Raw genomic sequence first — 24,029 nt, 5'->3', positions numbered from 1 at the left:
AGGTATTTTAAAATTCTAAACAACCAATGGCAAAATTTTTTGAAATACATGTAAATTAGGCAAATATCTAGAAAAATATAAATTATCAATCAAAATAGAAATCTATATAGTTACATAAAAGAAATGCAACATTTGTATGGTCATATAGAAATAATAGAAATCAAATAACTAGATCAAAATATCCCATAAAGAAACAAAATATCCCATAAAGAAAGTTTTATGAGTCCTACCAAATGTGCAAGAAACATATAATTTTGATCTTATATACATATGCATTTTCAGAAAGTATAGAAAGGGGAACATTACCCAACTTCTTTAAGGAAAATGGTATGAACTTGATGCCAAATTCAGAGAATACAAAAAAAGGAAATTATGGCCTGAATCTCTCTCCTGACTAAATAATTAATCCTGAATGGTGTATTAGCAAATTAAGCCTTACTAATGTATTACTAAGGTGATATATTAAGTTCAAGTTGGTTTTATTATATGAATAGGTTTGTTCAATATTTGGATAGTGCCTATATTAAAATTTTAATGAACCCGGAGAGTCCCACACCACAACACATCATAATTAAAATGCCAAAGATTAATGACAAAGGAAGGACCCTAAAAACAGCAGGAGAAAAGCAGTTAGTTACCTAAGGGATCTCCCATAAGACTGTCAGCTGATTTCCCAACAGAAACTTTACAGGCCAGATGGATTGGTATAAAATATTCAAAGTGATGAATACCAAAGACCTACAACCAAGATTACTCTACCTAGCAAACCTATCATTTAGTATTGAAGGACAGATAAAGAGCTTCCCAGGCAAGAAAAAGCTAAAGTTCATTATCACTGAACCAGTATTACAAGAAATATTGGAGGGACTACTTTAAGCAGAAGAAAAGAGAAAACAAACAAATGAAGATCAAAGATATGAATAATAAGATGGCCATAATTACTTATCTATCAACAATTACTTTCAATGTAAGTGGATTAAATAATCCAATCAAAATATAGGGTGGCTGAATGGATGTGAAAACAAGACCCTTACGCAAGCTGCCTACAGGAGACCAACTTCATATTCAAAGACACACAAAGACTGAAAATAAAGGGATGGAAAAAGATATTTCATGAAAATGGAAACAAAATGAAATAAAAATCTGGGCTAGCAATACTTACACCAGACAAAATAGTCTTTAAAACAAAGGCTGTAACAAGAGGCAAAGAAGGACCCAGTAATCCCACTTCCTGGTATTTATCTGAAGAAACCCAAAATGCTACTCCGAGGGATGTGTGCATCCAGGTGTTCATTTCAGCATTGTTTACAACGGCCAAGATGTGGAGCCAGCCTGGGTGTCCATCGATGGATGAATGGATAAAGAGGAGGTGGTACATATACACAATGGAATATTGCTCAGCAATGGATGGGAATGGGCTCTTGCCCTCTGTCGCGGCATGGATGGACCTGGAAGGTACTGTGCTGAGTAGAGTGTCAGACAGAGAAAGACAGATGCAATGTGGTTTTGCTTATATTTGGACTCTAAAGAACAAAATAAACAAACAAAACAGAAACAAACTCATAGATACAGTGAATATTTTGATAATTGCCAGATGGGAGGGGCATTGGGAGGATTGGGTGAAAAGGGGAAAGTACAAATTAGAAGTACAAATTAGTTGTTATAAAGTAGTCGTGGGGATGTAGGGTATAGCATAAGGAATATAGTCAATAATGTTTTAATAACTATGTATGGTGTCAGATGGGTACTAGATTTATTTTGGTGATAGATGGGAGGGAGTTGGGGAGCAGAGTGAAAAAGGTGAAGGGATTAAAAAGTACAAAGTGGTAGTTACAATATAGTCATAGGGATGTAAAGTAAAGTATAGGGAATATAGTCAATAATTTAGTAATAACTGTGTATAGTACAAGGTGGGTTGTAGACTAGTTGGGGATTACTTCTTAAATTGTGTAAATGTCTAACCACTATGCTGTACACCTGAAATTAATATAAAATAATATTGACTATCAACTGTAATTGAAAAATTAAAAAGGGGGAAGAAAAAGGTGAAAGGGAATAAGAGGTTCAAATTTCCAGGTATAAAACAAATAAGTTATGAGGATGTAATGTACAGCATAGAGAATATAGTCAATAATATTGTGGTAGTGTGGTAAGGTGTCAGATGGTTGCTGGACTTATTATTAGGGTGATCACTTATTTAGGTCTATGAATGTTGAATAACAATGATGAACACCTGAAACTAATTATTAATATTTATTAATATTTACATTTCCAGAATTGGGTTTCTTTTCAAATCTGATTAGCCAGTTTTAATAGTCTTTTTTTTCTGTCCTCTTATTTTCATTTCCATTTACTGTTTCTTGAAGTACTTGTATATCAAACACAGTTATTTTCTATTCTGTTTTTGATAAGTTCTATAACTGTGACCTTTACATATCTGATCTTTTTAAAATTGTTGGCTTGGAATTTTATGGTCATATAGGGAGAGCTCAGGTTTAGGATTAGGAAATCTCCAGGGAAATGTATTCTTTCCCTATCCAGATCCAAAGACAAATCACACACATATGGTCATAATCTCATGTTGTGTGGCGAGGTTTTTCCTAGTTACTCAGTGAGGGTATCACTCTTTGCAGATCTTGGTTTTAAACAGAGGTATCTCCTAACTGATACCTCACTATACGCAGACCCCACACTTTGCCTCTTGTTTCTTTCCACAGTGATGGGCAGATAGTCCTGGGCAAATGCCATCTCTAGTTCTCTTTTACTCCCATAGATTCACATTTCTTTGTTGTTTTTAGCCTCAGCTCAACCATGAATTTACTTTTTTTACTTTATGTACACATTTTTTATAAAGGGCAGTTTTAGGTTTATAGCAAAATTGAGCAAAAGGTACAGAGATTTCCCATGTACTCCCTGCAGCCACACACGGATAGTCTCTTTCATTATCAACATCACTCACCAGAATGGTACATTTGTTATAGTTGATTAACGTATATTGACATATCATAATCGCCCAAAGTTCATAGTTTACATTAGGCTTCACTTTTAGTGTTGCACATTTTATGGATTTGGATAAATGTATAATGACATGTATCCATCATTGTAGTATCATAACAGTATTTTCACTGCCCTAAAAATCCCCTGTGTTTTGACCATTCATCCCTTACATCCCCCCAAACCCTGGCAACCACTGAGCTTTTTACTGTCTCCATAGTGTTGTCTTTCCAGGGTGTCATATACTTGGAATTATAAAGTATGTAGCCTTCTCAGATTGGCACCTTTTACTTAGTAATATGCATTTAAGTTTCCTCCATGTCTTTTCATGACTTGATAGCTCATTTCTTTTTGTCGCTGAATAAATACTCCATTGGCTGGATATACTGCAACGTATTTATTCATTCATCTACTGAAAGACATCTGGGTTGCATCCAAGTTTTGGTAATTATGAATGAAGATGCTATAAACATATGTATGCAGGTTTTTGTGTACACGTGTTTTCAATTCCTTTAGGTATATGCAAAGGAGCATCATTGCTGGATCATATGGCAACATAACAATATGTTTAGTTTTGTAAGAAAGTACCAAACTGTCTTCCAAAGAGGCTGTACCATTCTGCATTCCCACCAGCAATGAACAGGACTTCCTATTGCTTCACATTCTCACCATCATTTGGTGTTAAGTGTTCTAAATTTTAGCCATTTTAATAGGAGGGTAGTTATAGTATTTCACTGTTGTTTTAGTTTGCGTTTTCCTGATGACATATGGAGTATCTTTTCATATGCTTATTTGCCATCTGTAAACCTTTTTTGGTGAGGAGTCTTTTAAGGTCTTTTGGTGAGGTATCTTTGGACACATTTTTAAATTGGGTTTCTTATTGTGGAGTTTTAAGAATTTTTTGTATATTTTGAATAGCAGTCCTTTAGCAGATGTGTGTTTTGCAAATATTTTCTCTTAGTTTGTGGCTTGTCTTCTCATTTTCTTTACATTGTCTTTCATAGAGCAGACGTTTTTAATTTTAATGAAGTCTCTCTTATCAATAATTTATTTCAAGGATTATACCTTTGGTAGTATATCTATATAAAAGTTTTTATCCAGAATGTGTGATGAATTGTATCAGGAGGGGGTTCACTGAACCTCTAGTATGCCACACAGGCAGAAGGAGAAATTCACCTCATTGGATTTTTCTGGGTAAGAATCAAGCACTTACCTCTGTCTACATCAATTCCAGTGGACATCAATTAACTTCTAATTCTCCCATGTTCTGTCACCAAGCTCCACTTGTGTCCTGCAACACTTGGTCAGCAAATTTCTGCAGCCCATCTAGGGAAGCAGGGTGGGGAAGAAAGGGGAAAAGACTATAGAAATATAGGTCCCCTCCTGGCAGGCACCCCTATTGTTAGTAAGTACAATTCTTGATGCTTTTCTCATGTGGCTTGTAATAAGGGAGAAGTATATACAGTAATAAAGCTCTTAAAAGAAAGCCCCACTTTCCAATGTCTCTAGCCTTCTCTTACATAAGCTGCAAATGGGAGACGGCTACAGAACTATCTAAGCATGAGCTGCATGGCACAACTCTTTAGATCAGTGGGGTACTAATACTTTTCATTTATGGTTCTCAGCTTTGGGGTTTTAGCAGAAACTAGAAGAAGTGCAACTTAACATCCTGTTAAATATATATGCATTTACACATTAGTGTGAGTATATATGTCTAGCAAGTTTCTGAAAGGCAAAAAACATAAAACAGATTATTGTGGCTATCTCTGGGAAGTGAGAATCATGAGTTGGGGGGGAGGACTACTGTTTTCCTTCATATCATTTACATTGTTTATTTTCTCTTTTTTACCATGAATATTTTCAAATTTATTATTTAAAAGTTCTTGAAAAAGACTTGATTTTTAAAAGTTAATGTTTACAGGCAGTGGGTCAGTTTGACTGAGAATGTATGAGGTAAAGTTGCAAAGGGTGACTTTTTATACATGGTTTGTTTATATATGTTCATTTAGCAGACATCTATATGTCCATGCACTTGTGTGGTAAGCACTGGGAAATGTAAAGGTAAATAAACCCCCCAGAGATAATCTGTAGTCTAGTAGGGGAAATAAACATGAACATGAACAATTCAAGGGAGTCAACCAAGGCATTGAAAATGGGAACAATTGTGAGTGTATCTGAGATTTCAAATTAGAAAAATATGTCTGTTCTGCAATGAAAATTGTATCCCACCATTACACCTCCTGTATCATCAAAATGTTAAAAGATCCTTTCCAAAACAAAGGGAAAAATCTCTCCACCAAAGGCACAGATTTTCTGTAATAAATAAAATAAAGTTGTCAAGCCCTTCTCCCTCATACATGTGCTGCACTGATGTCAATACTTGCTTCGTATTCTGCATATGGGTCATTTCACTCAGTACTATTCACATCAATGTTTTCATTCAACCATATGATGATATTGATATTAAGTGACATCTACCTTTGTTAATTTATAAAATAATTTCCCAGTAGTTCAGTACTTCATGTAGTTGATTTTAGAGGTTTCTCAGTCAAGGTGTGGTTTATAGTTTGTTTTTTTAAAAAGGCCACTTTATGGAAAAGGCAAAACGCTGGAGACAGTTTAGAAAGATCAGTGGTTGCCAGGGGTTCAGGGGGAAGAAGGGAGGGATGAATAGGTGGAGCATAGAGTATTTTTAAGGTAGTTAAACTATTCTGTATGAACTATAATGTGGATGCATGTCATTATACATTTATCAAACCCATAGAATGTATAATACAGAGAGTAAACCCTAAGGTAAACTCTAGACTTTAGTTAATAATAATGTATCTCTACCGGCTCATCAATTGTAGCAAATGTACAGCTGTAATACAAAAGATTAATAACAGGGGGAAAAGAGGAGGGGTGAGGAGGTGTATGGGAACTCTCTGTACTTTCCACTCAATTTTTCTGCAAAGCTAAAACTGCATAAAAAAGTGAATTAATTAAAAAATAAAAGCAACTTTGGATTTAAATTGCCTCTGAAGTTTGCTTGCTGCTTCACCTTTAGATACAAATACTTTAATAGTAGAAAGCATCAATGTTGCCTTTTTTGTGTGGAAACCTGATTTTTTTTTTTATCAGAGGTTGCCATTCTTTTTTGAAAGTGTGACAAATTTTTTAAGAGCTTATGCACTGTATCTAGATGTAAATAGGTAACTGGAGCAGTACAATTTACTTTTCATACATTCATCATCCAAATTCCTATTATCACATTTAAATGTTGGCTGTGGGTATAGTCACCACATTCTCAGATTCATTTATCCCAGCATGTGAAGATTCCCATTCTAAAAGAAAGTAATTTTTGAAGATGTCATTTCTAGTTTTTCTCTCTTAAAGCCCGTTTAAAATACAGTTCTACTAGAGGAACTTTTCTGACACTACACTTGACTGAATCACTATCAGATTTTCTGACTAGAGCTCACTCTTCTGTTATTTCTGACTTCTCTTTGCAGCTAGAAGTAATAATACAAACACTTCGTGCCAGCTGATGTGTGTGCTAAGCATTTTCTTACATTAATCTTCAAAATAACCCTTCCTGGTAGGTGCTGTGATTTCTATTTTAACAAAACTCAAGGGAGCTGGCCTCAGTTTTATTTTATTCTGAATTAGGTCTTGTGTTTAGTTTGCACTATTTTAATGGAACCCCCTTACATGTTTCTGTACCACTTTGTAAATGTTAAGTTCTTGCCTGTGTGTGTGCTGTCTAACCATGAGGAAATGGAAAACTCTGAAGGGAAAGCACTGAGGCCTTGTCTTTGTTTCCTGTCCCCAGTGAATTCTTAGTGTAATGTGTAGTCCTGAACAAATATTGAAAACAACTCAAAAATTATTTTTTTTAAACTAAAGGGCTCATCAAAGTTTGAAAGACTACTAGCTTCCCACAGAAATATTTTTATTCGGTAAATGAAACATTGAAGCACCAGGAAGTGGTGCTTCCTTAAAGTACAAAAATTCCGTAAAAAGATGACAACATCGTATAGGGTTTTCAGTTTGCCAAGTGTTTTTAACATACATTATTTATTTTAATTCTCACAAAATGCCTACATAGGAAAAGTTATCACCATTTTCAACAAGAAAATTCTGGGACTCAGACAACTAAATTGTTTATACTCAGATTCCAGCAGTAATTAGCGAGGTTCAGATTCCAACCTAAGTCTTCTGACCCCAGGTCCTGGACTACTCAAGACTGTGTCCTCATTAAAAATTTTTCATTACAGCCAAATTGCCCTCAAGAGAGGTTGCTACCAATTTCAGGCAGTATTATATAACTGCTAAAAGTGTTGCCTTGGGAGTCACTAAGTGTGGGGCCTTGGTATCAGTCATGACACTATGTCCTTCAGTTCAACTGTAAAATTCCACTGACAATATAGCACCTACCCAAAGGGTCATTGTGAGGATTAAATGAATAAATATGTGTAAAGCACTGAGAAGAATACTTGGCACATTTCAAGAAGTGTGTAAGAGCACCAAACCTTTGCTGGCACTTAAGAGTCTATCAGAATGTTGTTATTAACTATCTGAAGGGTAAATAATGCTGTTGATTTACTGCTTTGGTTTGCATTTTCCCAATTATTAGTAAGATTGAGCATTTTCTTAGGTATGTTTTCTTTGCTGTTGGCGGGTTTTTTTTGTTGCTTTGTTTTGTTTTGGTATTATCCTTTCTGAATGGTCAGTTCATATCCTTTGCTCATTTTGCAAAATTTGTTTTGTGTTTTCATACTGAATTATAGGAGCTTTATAATATATTATGAATAATAATCCTTTGTAATACATATAGAAGTTTTTCTTCTTTCGTTGTCCTCTTTGAACTATGTTTATGGCTTCTGTTTTGTGGCAGTTTTAAATTTCTATGTATTGAAGTCTGTCAAAATTTTCCTTCATGGTTTTTGATTGGTGTCACATAGTTTACATTTTCTTCTAATATTTACATCGTTTTCATTTTTATATGTGGGTATTGAATACCAGGAATTTATTTTCATGCCTGAAGTGAGAGAGGGTTTCCCCCCCAGATGGATAGGAATTTCCACATGAGTAATTTGGAGTTTGGTTATCTGTCCAGGCTTGAGCCCTTGTATTCTCATCCCCCCCAAACCTGCTTTCAGGCCTGGTTACTGACCTCTTTTTTATTTTTAAAAAGGGGATAGATAACAGGATCGACTCTTCCTGGGCCTTAGTTTTCCACCCTGCGCGTGGAAGTTCACCATGGCGAGCGTCATGGCAGCCCGCTGAGTGTCACTGATGCGCAGCTTGAGATGGGAGGCTGGCGTGTCAGCTGGTAAGCAGGTCTCCACAGTCACTGCCTCAGCTTGGCTGCCAAAACAAAGTACCATTGACTGGGAAGCTAAACAACAGAAATGTGTTTCTCACAGTTCTGGAAGCTCGGAAGTCCATGCTCAAGGTGCCAGCCAATTCCAGTGCCTGGTGAGAACTTTTTTCCTGGCTTGTAGATGGCTGGCTGCCTTCTGACTATATGCTCACATGACCTGTTCCTTGTGCATGCTGGGATAAAGAGAGCAAGACCTCTGGTGTCTCTTCCTATAATGGCACTAATCCCACTGTGCAGGGTGTACCCTCATGACCTCACCTAAACCTAATTATATTTCAGAGGTCCCATCTCTGAATACTATCACATTGGGTGCCAGGACTTCACCATATGAATTTTGCAGAGACACAGACATTCAGTCCATAGAGTCACTCTTATAGAGCAGTCCATCACCTGTTGACCATGCTTTTCATCCCAGACAGGCTTCAGGGCTGAGTGTCAAAGGAAGGAATGAAAGTCCTCCTGAGACTTCACAGCAACCTCAGGCAGACTGGAGACGCTGCCATCATCTGCCACTCTGAGATGAGCCCATAAGAAAGCAGAAGCTGTGTGCCCACAGCAGTTGGCCCAGTGGAGGCAGTACCACTCCAGTGGGTTTGGGCATATCATTTGGCTCCACTTTCCATCAGGAATGGCATATAGTGCCCATTATGGCTGGGTTACAAAGGAGCAATGTAGCTATTGTCATCCAAGGTTACCAACTGGATTCCCCTCTCATAGTCCATCTCCTCCAGCTTCTGATGCATGCTGTATATATCACACACTGGTGACAGCAACAGGGGCCTCGTGCATATGGCCTGGGCACTGCCATCCTGACCTTGGCCTCCACCTCAGGCTTGAAGTCCCAAATGGGAGGTGGTGGTGGGGTGACATTGCATTTTTAAAGCACTCCACCTACAAGTAAAAAAGAAAACAAACAAAATAATTTGGTATTTAGGTTAATTAAGAAATTAAAATAGAAAATGTTATTATCAATGTATTATGTGGCATGGCCAAATGAATGCATCAAATATACATTAATTAGATCTTACAGATCTAAGAAGCTGTAAGAAACAACAACAAAATAATGCATATGGTTCACAGCACTCTTTTCTGTGCAAACACATACAATTTTATTTATATTTTGCATTTGCTTCTAAATCTAAGCTCTCAGTCCAGAATATGATAGATATATGGGGTGAGGAAACTTTCCATCTCTTCTGAGCTGTTTCCTAAAATTAAAAGACAGCGAAATCAAAGTAAAACCTGTGGGCCCATTTACATAACCTGTATGTGCAGTAAAAGATGCTACAGCTTAATTGATAAAGCTGTGTTCCATGAAGAGCAGTTAGTGTTTCCTTAAGTAAAGTTCATGTTAGTTCACATTTGGGCTTGAAAAAAGTACCATTCATTCATCCTTTTGTTCAGTAGGTATTTATTGAGCATCTACTTTGTGTCATTGCACCATGGTAGGCACTGGGCACAAAGTAGTGAACAAGACACATGGTCCAGGCCTTGTTGGAGGTTACAGTTAGGACAGTGGAGTTTTCAGCCAAATAGGAAAGAAAGAACACAATATATTGAGAGGCATGGATTTGACAAATAACAAGAATTATGAATGTAACCTAGGTCAAAGTACGTTTGAACAGGAGGCTTAAATTGTTACAAGGATGGAGAAATTCTGAAAAAGACATGGAAATTATCAGGTGTGGAGACGGTAAGTAGTCAGAGAATAGATATCCGACTATTCTTTGATTTTAATTTGGAAACCACACTATTCTGTGGCATCCTTATCAGGTTACTAGACGTAGAAAAAACTGATTGTTTTGGGAAGGTTTTTTTTGTTGTTTGTTTCTTTGTTTGTTTTAGGAAAAAAGGAGGTGTATTTAGCACATGACACTATTAAAAATTTGATTTTATACAGTCACTAAATCGTTTTTTATGTTGTTTTTTTTAACAAAAACTCAGATAAATATTTTCAAAATCTTAATGATATAAAAAGCATTTGCAGGTAATTTGCAGCTGTTATGGTGCTCAGACACTGATGTGTGAGATTAATTGAAGAGAGGACAGGCTGGAGTCAGAGGTACTATTTGGGAAGAAAAAAGCAATAGTGTTAACAATTGCTTGAGATTTGAGTTAACAGTTTTCTTTGAATTACATCTTGCACATATGTAATTCCTATCTCTATATTTTAATATTAAATAGCCAAAATATGTAAGCACTTCAAAAATTTTACTAAAGTTTTATGCTCTTAAAAATGTTAACTAACTTTTAACAGAATACTTCTAATACATAATTTTGTATAGTTTACAACGTATAGGATATTAGTAACAGTGAATTTTGGTCCTTGTCGGTAATATGCTAAGGAAATAAAAACAGCATTGCCCTTCTTCCTTCCCTCCCTCCCTCTTTCTTTTTCATCTCCTTTTTTTCTAATGACTTATAACCCACATCATAAAATAAATATCCATGAGTCTATACTGATATCAATATAATGGAAGAAATAAATAAATCAGGGAGAAAGGACATGTATTCCTGCAGTAGAATTCCAATAATAAATATAGAAGGAATGATGGAAATAGAAAATCACTGGTAGGCAAACATCCCAGTAATAATTATTGTAGGCAAGAAATCGTTGACAGATGCTAAAATTACTAGATGAAGGCATGATAAGGAAGAAGATGATCATACTTTCAACACATATTCCCATTAGATAGTTATTATTTACAAAGACAAAATAATAATTTTACAGTGAAGAAATCCAGCAGACACCACCTCAACCACATGATCAAAGTTTACATCACTGGTCTGTAGACTGAACTGTGTCCTCCCTAAATTCATATGTTGAACCCTAACTCCCAAAGTGACTGTATTTTAAGATAGGGTCTTTACTGAAGTAGTTAAGATTAAATGAGGTCATAAGGATCAGGCCTTCCTTGATCTGGTAGAATTAGTGTCCTTATAAGAAGAGACAACAGAGAGTTTACGCTCTCCCGTGTGAGGACACTGAATGCAGGCAGTCATCTGCAAGCCCGGAAGAGAGCTCTCACCAGAAACCAATCCTGCCAGACCTCTATCAGGGACTTCTAGCCTCCACGACTATGAAAAAACAAATGTCTGCTGTGTAAGCTACTTAGTCTATGGTATTTTGTTAGGACACCGAAGCTGACTAACACATCTGCTAATAAGAGAAATTAGCATCATGGACCTCCTGATAGGATGCCCTGAAAAGGGCACATCACTTCTCTGGTATTGTGGCCAAAAAAGCATAACCTCACACAAATCTTGAGAAAACATCAGACATACCCAATTGAGGGACATTCTATAAAATAAATGGCCAGTACACTTCAAAAGGATGAAGGTCTCGAAAGACAATGGGATAGTCACAGATTGGAGGAGACTGAGAGGACATGCCAGCTAAACGCTGTGGAATCCTGGACTGAATCCTGGAACAGAACAAGGACATTATGTGAACTAATGTTAATGTTCTGGTTTGATAATTATAGTCTATTTATGTTAGTTGTTATATTATGGGAGCTGAGCATACGGGAACTCTCAGTTCTATTTTCACAATTCTTTTTAAGGCTAAAATCATTTGAAAATAAAAAAGTTAAATATAGATGAATGTACAACACATACACTCGTGTGTGTATGTGTGTGTATCTCTAGAACTTGACCACTTCTTGTAGCTTTATTGCTACCAGTCCAATCATCTCCTGCCTAGATTATGGCAATAGCTACCTAACCATCTCCTTCATTCCACGCCTTTCTTTCCTCAGTTTATTTTCAACCTGCTGATCAGAATGACCCCATTAAAATGTAGTCAGCTATGTCACTACTTCCCTCAATATGATCCAGTGGCATCCTATCTCACTCACTAATTTCAATGGCATACAACGTAGACCTCTTAAAATAATCTGATCATGATCTGGCTTTTTCTTCCCCATATTACCCCCATCTTCCACCTCTCTAACCTTATCTCCCACTGTTTTCTTCCTGGCTGATATGGCTGCAGCCATATTGGCCACTTTGTTGTTCCTTAAACAGGGTCGGGCACATTTTCCTCTGAAGGACTTTGTACTTGCTGTTCCCTCTCCCAGAGATGCGATTCCTCCAGCTTCCCCATGGCTCATTCCTTACTTTTTTGCAGGCCTTTACTCAACATTGTCTTCTCATTGAGACTCTTTCTGGTTATTTTCTTTAAAATACAAAACATGCTCACCACCCAAGCATTCCATATACTCCTCTTATTCTGTAGCATTAATCATTAAGCATGTATTACATTTTACTTATATTGTTTATTGTCTTTCTCTCTCCTAAAAAGGCAAGCTCCACAGGGCAAAAGTTTTTGCCCGTTTTGTTTTCTGTTGTATCTTCAGGGCCTAAAGCAGCATATTGCACATTGTAGACACTCAAAACACAGTTACAAAATTGTTGCATGGATGATAGAAACCACCATATAGATTAAATTTAAACAATGGGAGAAAAAGGAAAAGGAAGAGAACCTTGAACACAGCTTTGGGAGTTTCAAAATTTACAGACTGGGAGATAAAGGCCTGCAAAGAAGTTCAAAATACAGACACCTAAATTAGTGGTCTAAAAGTAGAGAGTATCTCAGGAAAAAAGAGCACAGATAAAGTAAATGCTATTTGGAATTCAAGGACCATGAAGAAGGATTTTTAGTCATCTATGAATATTTACTGAATATCAAATGATATGTATAGTGTTTGGAAATATAAACATGGTATCTATTTTTGAAGAGCTTACTGTCTACTGAGGAAGACATCTTTAAACAGATAAATTCAAAGTAAATTAATAATCTAATTACGCCCATGTATAATGTGAGCATATAAAAGACATTCTTGGTCTAACAAATGTGAGGACATAAAGAAGAATCCAAGAACCTTTCTAAGGTTGGGTAGAGTTTGGCCAAAGAAACAAGAGGTGGAATGAAAACAAGCTGATGAAAGTCTCTTTAAATATGGTGTCATTTAGGCACTAAAACACTTGCTGAATTGATTTAATGACTTGCAAGTGGAAATGGAATTTACATCAACCCCTTTAGTATCTTCATTATGAACTCAAAGGAGTAAACTGTCCCCTTGCCTTCCTACCACCAATTGTTAGTTTCCCGGACACCTAGCCTTCCCCCCCCCCCCTCCTATTAATACTACTCTCTATGGTTACAATTAGCTGTGTTGATCTGATAGATCCATTGATTCTTCCTCTGTCTTCATTCCCTTTTGTTCCTCCTGTGCCTTGATGGTCATGTTCTAACAACCCTTTTACAGTATCTACCTATATTTTTGTTACATTGTTTTAACCCAAGTTCTCCTTCAGCCATTCACTTTCTCTTTCTTCTACCAAATGAGCTCAACCTTCCTTCCACCCATTCAGTTAGCAGCACTACCCTCTCAATTACCTGGACTTAGGGATATTTTTAAAAACCACTTTATATTTATCATCTCTTATTGGAAAAACCCTCTGTGACCCTGTAGTTCATGTCTCCTTTTTGTTCTCCCCGTCTGATGCTTGCATCGTTTTGGTGTTGTCTTTGTCCAGTGGTTTTCTAGCCTCTGCCTGAACATTTTCAATGACAGGACATTTAATTCCTTAATGCCCTATTATTATTGTCCCCCACTGCTATATCCTGTTAATTCTTCCTTAAGAATGTCTTTCATTTGTAAGTCCTACTTCTCCATTTTCACTAGTCTATTACGATGCCGAGTTTAGGCCCTTCCATGTTTTAACAAATTAGTATGATATGGTTGCCTGACTGCGTCTCACCAATTCACCTCAGAGACTTGGATCAGACTCACCATCCTTTAAAAAAATTGTGTTTTACTTTACATATTTTTAACTACTGCTTTTGTCTTACTACTCTTTTACTCACAAAGTTTAAATGGTTTCCTATATTCTACTTTAAATCTAAACTCCTTGTGCTTTCAAGACTCTAAACACCTTATTTTTCATTAGTATCAAAACACACCTTCTTTTTGTGGTGCATGCATAAGAAAGTGTGTTTAGGTGCTGCGATTGTGTTGTTGCTAATTTACTGCACATTGACATCTTATTCTCTGTTTTTTTCTTAGTTGTCAAAGTCGGAAGAGGAAAGAAGCCCTTTAAATAGTCATTTTCAGAGGTATTTGGGCTAAAAAGAGTTTAACAACATTTTTTTCTTACTTTTAGAAATGGTTTATTCCCTTGCACTTCTACAAAAAGTGACTTCTTGAGATCATAAAATAAATACAAGTATCACCAATTTCTCCTGTTTGGGAAGGCTTTCTTGGTGGAGTCTATGAAATAACTGTTCTTAGACAAGATTGAGTAAATGAGAGATAAGTTGTATGCTGATTTAGGGAACGCATCCTACAAACATAACCTGTGTGTTTTCACTTGAAAAGCATTTATTCTACTAAATGGGCATCTCTATAAAGAAAATTAGGGATCTGTTTGTTAGGACTTTGTGTCCTCTTCTTTATTGTAGCTTTTTTTTTTTCCTTTTAAGAGAAGGTAAATCTAAGCACATTTTCATTGCAGAAGTTGGTGAAATATTTATCATATTAGTATAAATTATAATTAACTTTAACTTTGTATTTTTAATTGCTATGGTTTTTCTAGAATAGAATAAGAATGAAAAACCCAGGGCTTCATTAATCTTTTGGTTTCAGGATATCAAGAGCCATCAAAATTAGAAAAATATGCATATGGAGGAACCAGAAAAGAAAAAAAGGTAGAAAAGAGAAAAATGAGGTAAAAAAGTTCAACAGATATGGAAAAAAAATGGTGGCATTGATGAATAAATAAGAGGAGGGGATAATAAATGGTGAAATGTTCTAATTAAAAATAACTAACAAAATTATCTTTCAGTGATTCAGTTCTATAGTATTCAAAAAAAAAAAAAACCTCACAAAGAATGAGGTTCTAATGAATGACTATTCCAAAGTGCTTATCAAGTTCAGTCCTGCACAGTTAGGAAAAACACGCTCCTCTCTTAGGGACTTGGCTCAAGACTTTGGCTCAAGACCAGCATGACTTAATAGCTATAATTTGCATTTGAATGCAATTAACTGGGCCAGTACTTTGGGGTAATCAAGCTGTGTGCAATACCCATATGCTGGAAACCGAACAAAAGTCCAAAGCATTGGAGAGAAGGTCTTTATTCTTTGAATTTCCCTTAGATTTGGAACTCACGTCTAAGCCCTCACATGGAATTTTACATTTCAAACTTTAAGTATGAACAATGAAGTTTAACTTTTATCTAATTGTTATTCTTAATAAAGAGAAGTTTATCTACTTGTCATTTTTCTCCTTAGAAGAATAATTTCACTGGTTTTGTAAAAGTGATTTATGTTATTTAAAAATTTTCAAGCAATATGAAAAGATACAAAGAAGGAAAAATGAAAATTCCTCAAACCCTAACTTTCCACCTCAAACCCTAACTTTCCACCTAGAAATGACTCCCACCAATATTTAAAATACCTATGAATGAGAAAATGTGAAGAAAATGTGTATGTAATTAAAAGTTTGATTTTGCAGTAATGTTTTGAGTCATTAAAAAATAAATCTACAAGATGTTAACAAACTGCTTTTATCATAAGGTAAACTATTACTATAAGTATTTAAGCTTGCCTTCTGTTTCTTTTCAGCATATATTCTTCATGTGCAAACACTTGTCATGTAGGCAAAGATTTTTCTAAGCCCAAAGAACACAATGTTTTGCAAAATTAACAGTGAAGAACAAAGAGCCCAAGTACAGGGAGTCAAGATACCTAGAGTTTGATTTAGCTCTGCCACCAATTTACTGTGTATGTAGTGTGTGTGTGTGTGTGTGTGTGTGTGTTAGGGGGATATCAAGTGATGATGGTCAGTTCTCTCAGGAACTCTTTCCTTATCTGGAAAATGAAAGGGGTGAACTAGAATTGTAAAATATCTTCCATCTCCTGAATTATAGGAGGCTTGCGTACATTTGCTGGTTTGCAGAACCTCAAGTGCTCTGGTTTCCTTCCTGACAGTTTGAACGCCACCTTTAATAGCCACTATGGACTGGAAACATTCTCTGAGAGCTATAACCACTGGGCAGATTATCTACAGGGAAAACTTGTTTTGTGTTGAATTCAAAGCATAGCTCGCCCTTCTTCTGGGATTCACTGATTTATTCAACAAATAAGAGTTGACTGTACTCTTGAGTTTTTCACAAATTCTGCCCTTTAGGAATTAATGACCTAGTTGAGGAATTAAATCGTGATCATTACAACAATAGCACAGACAAAAATGAAATGCAATGGAGATTTGGCAGAAATAAAAATTACACATCTGAAATCAGGAAAAAGATTGAAGAAAGAGGTGATCTTTGAGTTGGGCTTGAAATACAGAAATGATTTTAACAGATTGAGGTTGTTGTAAAGGCTTCTGTTGCCACGTATGTAAAATGGATAATAATAGTTTTACCCACCTTCTAGAGTCATTGAGAGAATTAAGTGAAATATTGTATGTTAGCACATTGCACTGGCAAGGTGGAAGAGCCTTACAAATGCTTTCCATTGTTATTAAAGGGTCAAAAGTATAAAACAAAGAGAATCACTGAAGAAAAACTGATATTTCTGATTGTGATATTAGGGTTAGTTTCCTAATGATTTTTTTTTTTTTTTTCCAAAAAGGTTTCTGAAGAGGTATTTGTCTAGGCATGCTTTTCCAGAGCCAGTTGTTTGCACGTGGAGTTGTAATCAGAACTTTTTCTTTTAATCTTTCCGCTAGCAGCAAAAAGGAAGAGGTAAATAACTTTTAATGACTGATTAGAATGTGGAGAACAGAAAAACACAGGGTAGATGGCCTGGAGGGGAAAAAAAAAAACTGGTGAGACAGTTGCCCTAATGCATGTTGTAGCTTCTTTTTGGCTCCCAGTTTAGGGTGTGCTAGAATGTGTCTTTCTTCCAAATGTACCTTAGACAGGTGCAGCCATGGCAAAAGTACCTGTTTTGTTTTTTTTTTTTTTTTAAACACTTTGTATTTGCAAAGATGTTTATAATAAAATTAGCTAGTTTTATTGGGCGTTTATTGTGAGTTAGTGCTGTGGTTGACACTTGATAAGGAAAGCTCTTTCAACGTCCAAAACAACTCTATAAGGTAGAACTTACTTATATATAAAAATTGAGACTTAGATCTCACACCCTACGCAAAGTCACATAGTCATTCAGCTAATATTTAATGATCCATACTATGTGTCAGATACTATTGTGGGAGATACAGGTACATCAGTGAATAAAACAAAAAAAGATTCCTGCTATCTTGGAACTCACGTTCAAATAGAGGGAGGCAAACAATAAAAACAAACAAACAAACAAACAAAAAACAAGATGAGATTATCAGCTAGTGATAAAGATATGAAGAGCTCTGTCGGGTCCTGCTTCCAAGATGACCATGAAAATAAGGAACAATGATCGTGCCAAAAAGGGACACGGCTATGTGCAGCCTATTTGCTGTACCAGCTGCACCTAATGTGTGCCCAAGGGCAAGGCAAACAAGAAGTTCCTCAGCTGAAACATAGTAGAGCCACAGCCATTAGGGACATTTGAGTGTCTTCACCGCTTGTGAGGTCTGACAATTAAGTTCGTGAACTCATCCTAGAAAAAGTGCTACATACCTCATTGCTGAATATCACTATGGTCACCTTGGAAGTACTTCTCTTGGGAAGCTACGCACGGACGCCAATGCCTAGTCCACCCTTCAAAGCAATTTTGGGACTCTTTTTCTGGAATGGCCGTCAGAGCTGTCATCGTATTACCCTCAATGTCCTAAATGTCATCAAAATGTCCTCCTTTCACTATTTCCCTTATCTTCAGGTAAATAAAAAAGTCTTTGGGGGCTAGATCAGGTGAGTAGGGAGGGTGTTCCAATACAGTTATTTGTTTACTGACTAAAAACTCCCTCACAGACAGTGCCATGTGAGCTGGTGCATTGTTGTGATGCAAGAGCCATGAATTGTTGCTGAAAATTTCAAGTCATCTAACTTTCTCATGCAGCCTTTTCAGCACTTCCAAATGGTAAACTTTGTTAACTGTCCAGTTGGTACAAATTCATAATGAATAATCCCTCTGAAATCAAAAAAGGTTAGCAACATCGTTGCAACAAGTTTGGGAACTTAATTGTCCTACCTTTGTATGTGCTTTCCAAGCTGTCTGTGAAACTACATTACTGTGTGAGTTGTGCCATTTACAGCAAGGTAGTCAAGCATCGTTCCCGTGAAGCCCAGAAGGACCCAACACCCCCACCCTGATTTACACTGCAGGTGCTGCCCCACAACCTCTGCCAAAGCCCATGTAAGGAGCTTCAGTCCTTAAGGACTGAAGAAATATTCTCTGGGAAAAAATAAATAAATAATTAAGATGGAAGTTATACTTAGAAAAAAATAAGGCTATGAAGAAATAAACTAGTGATGGGATAAGGAATAACTGGGTGCACAGTGCTGGCTTCCTGGGTCAGTTGTCAGTGCGGTGACACGGGGCCCTGTGTTTGGAGGGGCCTTACTCTTGATTTACTGCTCTGCTATCACTGTCTTGAAATTCTTCATAATGTTAGCTTGAGATCTGTGTTTTGTAATGGAGGTCTGATAAAACGCGGGAGTATGCAGAAGATGCATATGCAATATGCATGTCTTCCATTTTTTTTGTCACACCATTCTCATATAGCTTTCTTGATGCTCTGTGAACATAGAATTCTAATTCTGGTTGACCCACGATGCGTGGGAGTAAGAGTACGTGATAAATATGTTATGTCTACAATTGGCTAAGCAGGGATTGCTAACACCTTAAGAGACCATGCTTTCCTCAAACCGGAACTTGCTTCAAATGCAAGAAGAAGACAATGGCATTCTAAGAAACATGATGACCAAAGAACCCTATCTTATCCTTTCTTACTCATTACTTCCCTTTAGCTGCCAATTACTGACTCTGAAAGTGACCTAAAAAGAACTATAAAGACAGGGAAAGGTACTTCCTCTTCCTTTCAGTTCTTCTTTACTCTTCTGTAAGCCAAAGGAAGCAAGTGTTAGTAGAATGTAAGTGTATCAGAAGTGAAAAACAGTTGAGTTAGTTCTGTGCAATGTTTGTATGGTTCAGTTAAGAAGGAAATTCACATGCGTGTATGAACTACACAATAGGAATAGTATAATTTTGATAATTCATATGAGTTTAATGTGGAATTTGAAATTTCAGTAAGTACTTAAAATTAGCATTGCACAATATAAAGATGAGTGGTAAAGTCATGTTATTAATTACAAATTTTAATTTTTCTTTATGGAAGATGACATTAAATAGCAAATAAAAAACACTGTGACAAGTTGAGCAAGAGAGCTCAGAGGAAAGGAAAAAACTTAATTATGTCAGTTTCTTTAACAGCCTTTCAAAATTGGTTTTCTAACAAGACCCTTTGAATTTTCACTTGGCACCGGACCATGCAAATCATGCGGCTAACCCTTGTGGGGGTGCTAGTTTAGATCGAATGATCAGGAGAGGTCTCCCTGAGGAGACAGCATTTATCTTTTCTTTTTCTTTTTTTTTATTAGTTTCAGGTGTACAAAACAATGTAATAGTTAGACATTTACACCTGTCACAAAGTGATAACCTCTCCCCCAATCTATGACCCCTCTGACATCGTATATAGCTGTTACAATTCCATTGACTATATTCCCTATGCTATGTTCTACATCCTATGACTATATATATATATATATATATATATATATATATACACACACACACACATACATATAATATATATATACATATAATGTATAATTATGTATGTATAATATATATAATGTATATTATAATAATATACATATAACATATATTTAGTTGTAGTTGACATTCAATATTATTCAGCTTCAGGTGTACAGTGCAGTGGTCAGGCATCTACACCGTCCATGAAGTGGTCTCTCTAATAAGACAAGTGCCTATCTGACACCCTACAAAATCTTTACAACATTATTGATTATATTCCCCAAACTGTCTTTCATATCCCCATGGCAATATTGTGACTACTCATTTGTACTTTCTAATCCCTTTACCTTCTCCCCCATCCCCACCCCTTCCCATTTAGCAACCATCAGTTTTTTCTCTGAGGAAACAGCATTTAAGCTGATAACTAAAAGACCAAAAGGAGCCAATCATGGGAAGATCTTGGGAAAGAACATTTTAGGGAGAGAGAATAGCTAGTGCAAAGGTCATAAGGCAGTAAATAATTTTGTGTTCATGAAATAGAAAGAAGGTCAGTTTCACCAAAAAAGTAGTGGTTAAATCTTGGAGTGGCAAAAGATAAGGTTAGAGCGTGGAGAGGCCAGAGTGTGAAGGGCCTTAAAGTCTAGAAGAATTTATGCTATTTCTGTTAGGTAGCCATTGGAAAGTTTCAGGCAGGAGAATGACATAAATGACTTACGTTTTAAAAGGTCACTCTTCCTGCAGTGTGGAGACAACAGTGGGCTCAGGAAGACCATCCTAGGTGGTCTCCATCTGAAGAATTCTTCACCTTTCCAGATGGAATTCATCAGACTCTTATCATAACTTCTCTTATTGCAATTAATGGATTTTCAATTCTTTCTCCCTGAACCAGACTGTAAGTGTCTTGTAGACACCGAGTCTTTTTTTTTTTTTTAGCTTTTTTTTTTTTTTTTAAAATATTTTATTGGGGAAGGGGAATAGGACTTTATTGGGGAACAGTGTGTACTTCCAGGCCTTTTTTCCAAGTCAAGTTGTTGTCCTTTCAATCTCAGTTGTGGAGGGTGCTGTTCAGCTTCAAGTTATTGTTCTTTCAGTCTTAGTTGTGGAGGGCACAGCTCAGCTCCAGGTCCAGTTGCCATTGCTAGTTGCAGGGGACGCAGCCCACCATCTCTTGCGGGAGTCGAGGAATCGAGGAGTTGAACCGGCAACCTTGTGGTTGAGAGCCCACTGGTCCATGTGGGAATCGAACCGGCAGCCTTCGGAGTTAGGAGCACGGAGCTCTAACCGCCTGAGCCACCGGGCCGGCCCTAGACACCAAGTCTTAATCCTCTTCATATCACTAGTGTCCAGCATTGTTTGAATTTAACAGTCACTTATTAAATACTTGTTGAGTAAATAATTGGAATAGGATTTAAACCAGTCTTGTGGTAAGAGCTCTTCCTTTGGAGTTTCCTTCAACTTAAGGTAATTAATAATTAGATGAGCCTTAAGGAATGGGAGTATAGCAGCTATATAGAAATCTGAAGTAAATACAAAATAAATCATGAATTCACAAATTTTGAAATTTGGGCGAAAATGACTGACCCAGTCATTAATGGGAATTTAAAGGTTTATACTACCTCTTCCCGAACCCACGTGCAATATGTACTCAAAGACACAGCTATAATTGGTGCTAATGTTTTGGTCAGAAGATCCAGACTGATGGCTTGGGACTGAAGTTGGCCTGAGACATATTTTGATTGGGTTGCATGTTATGTAAATACCATGCTGAATTAGTCGTCAATGTTTAAAAAACGAAGGAGTTTTACATAAGGGTCAGATTTTCTCTCTCTTTGAGACGTAACGAACATACAAGCAAACACAAAGCTCGGCAGCGTTGAGTCTGCATTCCAGCAGTCCAGAGCTGAGGATAGCCACTGCCTTTGTAAGGGGCCTGTGTTCTCTATTACAGTCCTTGCCCTGCCTGTTCCACTTACATAAGTTACCTGCCTGGCTCCTGGTGGCATTTGTGTTTGTAACAGCTCCTACTGTGACATTTATACACTAGTGCTATTTTAAATGATCATTTCTTTTTAAAAAGTCTTATATACAAATTTCTTTCATTTTCTTGCTAAATTTGGTTGGCTTTACTTGCCTTCTTTGAAGCTTTGATCATTCCAAGAAGCAAGGTGACCGGTCCAGATCCCCCTACATGTGGGACTGCCAGAGCAGGAGGAAATGGTGCCCTGATTTGTTGATAGATACCTCTGAGGGGAGGGGCGGCTCTCCAGAAAAGCAGGCAGAGGAGAGCTTTGCCACCGATTTGTTCTACCGAAGGATAACTCACCATTTCTGTCCTCTTTACCTCCCAGTTATGACTGTTAAGACTCAGGGATATCAAGGTTAAGGGACAGAGTAAGTTTAAACCTATCTATAATTATATATCACACGGGCCTTCACTTAAGCTCAAACGCTTGTCTGTTCCGAGGTGTGCTGCATCCTCTAACACGCATGGCTATGTCTCAGCTGAGTAGGATGAATAGATGGGCGATTTTAGATTGTTGGTACTTGGGACAGTGCCTGTATTTGAATGGTGCCATTTAATCTATTCTACTGTTTTGTGTGAACCCACATGTTTATTTAGAGAACTTGTATGGGGCAGTCCACAAAAGAGACTCCGTGGTAAAGCTAATAAAGGCTGTTTCCACAGAGCTATCTAAAGGCATGTGGAAGCACAACAGTCACAAGCAGAAACCACAGTGGGTGAATGTTGATAGAATCCCGGGACTGGAAGGTGCTTTCTGAAGGCCAGAAGGGAAAGAAAGTCAGCTTGGAAGGATTCACTACTACCCAGCAGGTCTTGGTGGATATTCAGTTCTGGGAACACTTGGCAGTACCAGGGTGCAATTCATTTACCAGTGTACAAACGATTTAACAGAAACGTATTCAAGAGTCTCAAGAGTAAATCATTTCCATATCCCACGCAGGCTGGTAAATGGGTGATAGACTGCAGGGCAGCCCAGCTGCCCAGACACAGTGGCCAAAGCAGGCAGCCAGTCTAGCACGAATGACTGACTCCCAGGAGGGACGGCGTTCAGCGAGGGGCTGGGGAACGGGGTCAAAGTCCAAGCTGGAGGGAGGACGATAAGGCGAAGGGTGGAAACAAAGCCGAAGCACAACGGCAGCTGGGTGATTCCTGGCGCAGCGCTGGTGAATCAAGCTTCGATTTTAGAAAAGACACAGGCAGTAGGGCGAACCTTCCCCGCTGCGTTCTCCCAGAAGAGCCTGGAAGGGCGCGCGGGCTCGCCGCCCTCCGGCGTGGGCAGCCCGCGGCCGGCATCGCTCCCCCGCGCCTCCCAGCCCAGCAGCGCCAGGCAGTGCCCGGCCGAGGGCAGGGCGGGCCGCCGGCAGTGGGGGGAGGGCGAGGTGGGGCCGGGCTGGGCGGCCGCCGCTGACGCAGTGCGGGGCCAGCAGCCCTGAGCGCCCGCGCGGGCGTGGAGCCTGGAGCCCCGCCGCCGGAGGCCGCGTCCCCACCGGAGGGGGCAGGGCGCGCTTACCCTGCGGGCCGGAGGCCGCCGGCGGCCTGCGAGCTCCTCCGCCGCCGCGCTCGCCATTCAAGCGCGCCGAGTCCCCGCCCCAGCTCCTGGGGGGTGGTGAGTGGGGGAGAAGGGGCGGACGCCCGCCAGCCGTGAATCACCTCCTCCTCCTCCTGCCTCAGCGCCGCCGCCACCTTTCCATTCAGTCTCCCAACATGGCTGGAGCGCGGCGGAGGTGAGCCGGCCGCCCCCTGCTGCTCCAGTCTCCTGCGCCCGAGCTCCGCGGCTCCGGCGGCGCCTCAGCTCTGCGGTGCAGCAGCCCAGGGGCCCGGCCGTCGCCAGCCGCCAGCATGTGGGGCACCCCGGACGAGAGCTCAGTGCGGGTGGCTGTCAGGTGAGGACGGACGCGGCGGTGGCGGGAGGGCTGCGGGCTGATGGCGCGGCGAAGACCTGCTCCGG

General features: G+C 38.5%; 3 protein-coding genes and 1 pseudogene across 16 annotated transcripts in view; 3 read left to right on the top strand and 1 right to left on the bottom strand.

The window, feature by feature from the left end:
* Positions 1-14,744, top strand: part of ABCD2 (ATP binding cassette subfamily D member 2) — a 114,293-nt gene extending 99,549 nt beyond the window's left edge. The window contains exon 11 of the mRNA XM_019736340.3: positions 14,431-14,744. Coding sequence (XP_019591899.2) covers positions 14,431-14,468 — 38 coding nt within the window. The 3' untranslated portion in view covers positions 14,469-14,744. The remainder of the gene's footprint in view (positions 1-14,430) is intronic.
* LOC148759056 (uncharacterized) lies at positions 216-23,648 on the bottom strand. Its single transcript, XM_088798840.1, has 2 exons — positions 20,774-23,648; positions 216-9,250 (listed from the first exon to the last, which is right to left on the bottom strand). The coding sequence occupies exon 1, from the start codon at positions 23,646-23,648 to the stop codon at positions 23,250-23,252; it is 399 nt and encodes a 132-aa protein (XP_088654966.1). The 3' UTR covers positions 216-9,250; positions 20,774-23,249.
* On the top strand, positions 17,753-18,661 carry LOC109449684 (small ribosomal subunit protein eS26-like; annotated as a pseudogene).
* KIF21A (kinesin family member 21A) overlaps positions 23,498-24,029 on the top strand; it is a 132,938-nt gene continuing 132,406 nt past the window's right edge. For 8 of the 14 annotated variants that reach the window (XM_088798828.1, XM_019736411.3, XM_019736478.3 and 5 more), the window contains exon 1: positions 23,543-23,964. In XM_088798828.1, coding sequence (XP_088654954.1) covers positions 23,921-23,964 — 44 coding nt within the window. In that variant the 5' untranslated portion in view covers positions 23,543-23,920. Of the gene's footprint in view, positions 23,965-24,029 lie in introns of all 14 variants that reach the window. The other 6 variants (XM_019736440.3, XM_088798833.1, XM_019736430.3 and 3 more) reach the window with 1 other exon arrangement.

The sequence above is a fragment of the Rhinolophus sinicus genome, chromosome 1, assembly GCF_057876585.1.
Source record: "Rhinolophus sinicus isolate RSI-liver-muscle chromosome 1, RSI-T2T, whole genome shotgun sequence".
Classification (NCBI taxonomy): Eukaryota; Metazoa; Chordata; class Mammalia; order Chiroptera; family Rhinolophidae; genus Rhinolophus; species Rhinolophus sinicus.
The sequence above is the reverse complement of the archived record's forward strand: the minus strand, read 5'-3'. Positions and strand labels throughout refer to the sequence as shown.

Coding starts and splice junctions, on each gene's coding strand:
- LOC148759056 (XM_088798840.1), bottom strand. CDS start 23,648: ATGGCGAGCGCGGCGGCGGAGGAGCTCGCAGGCCGCCGGCGGCCTCCG.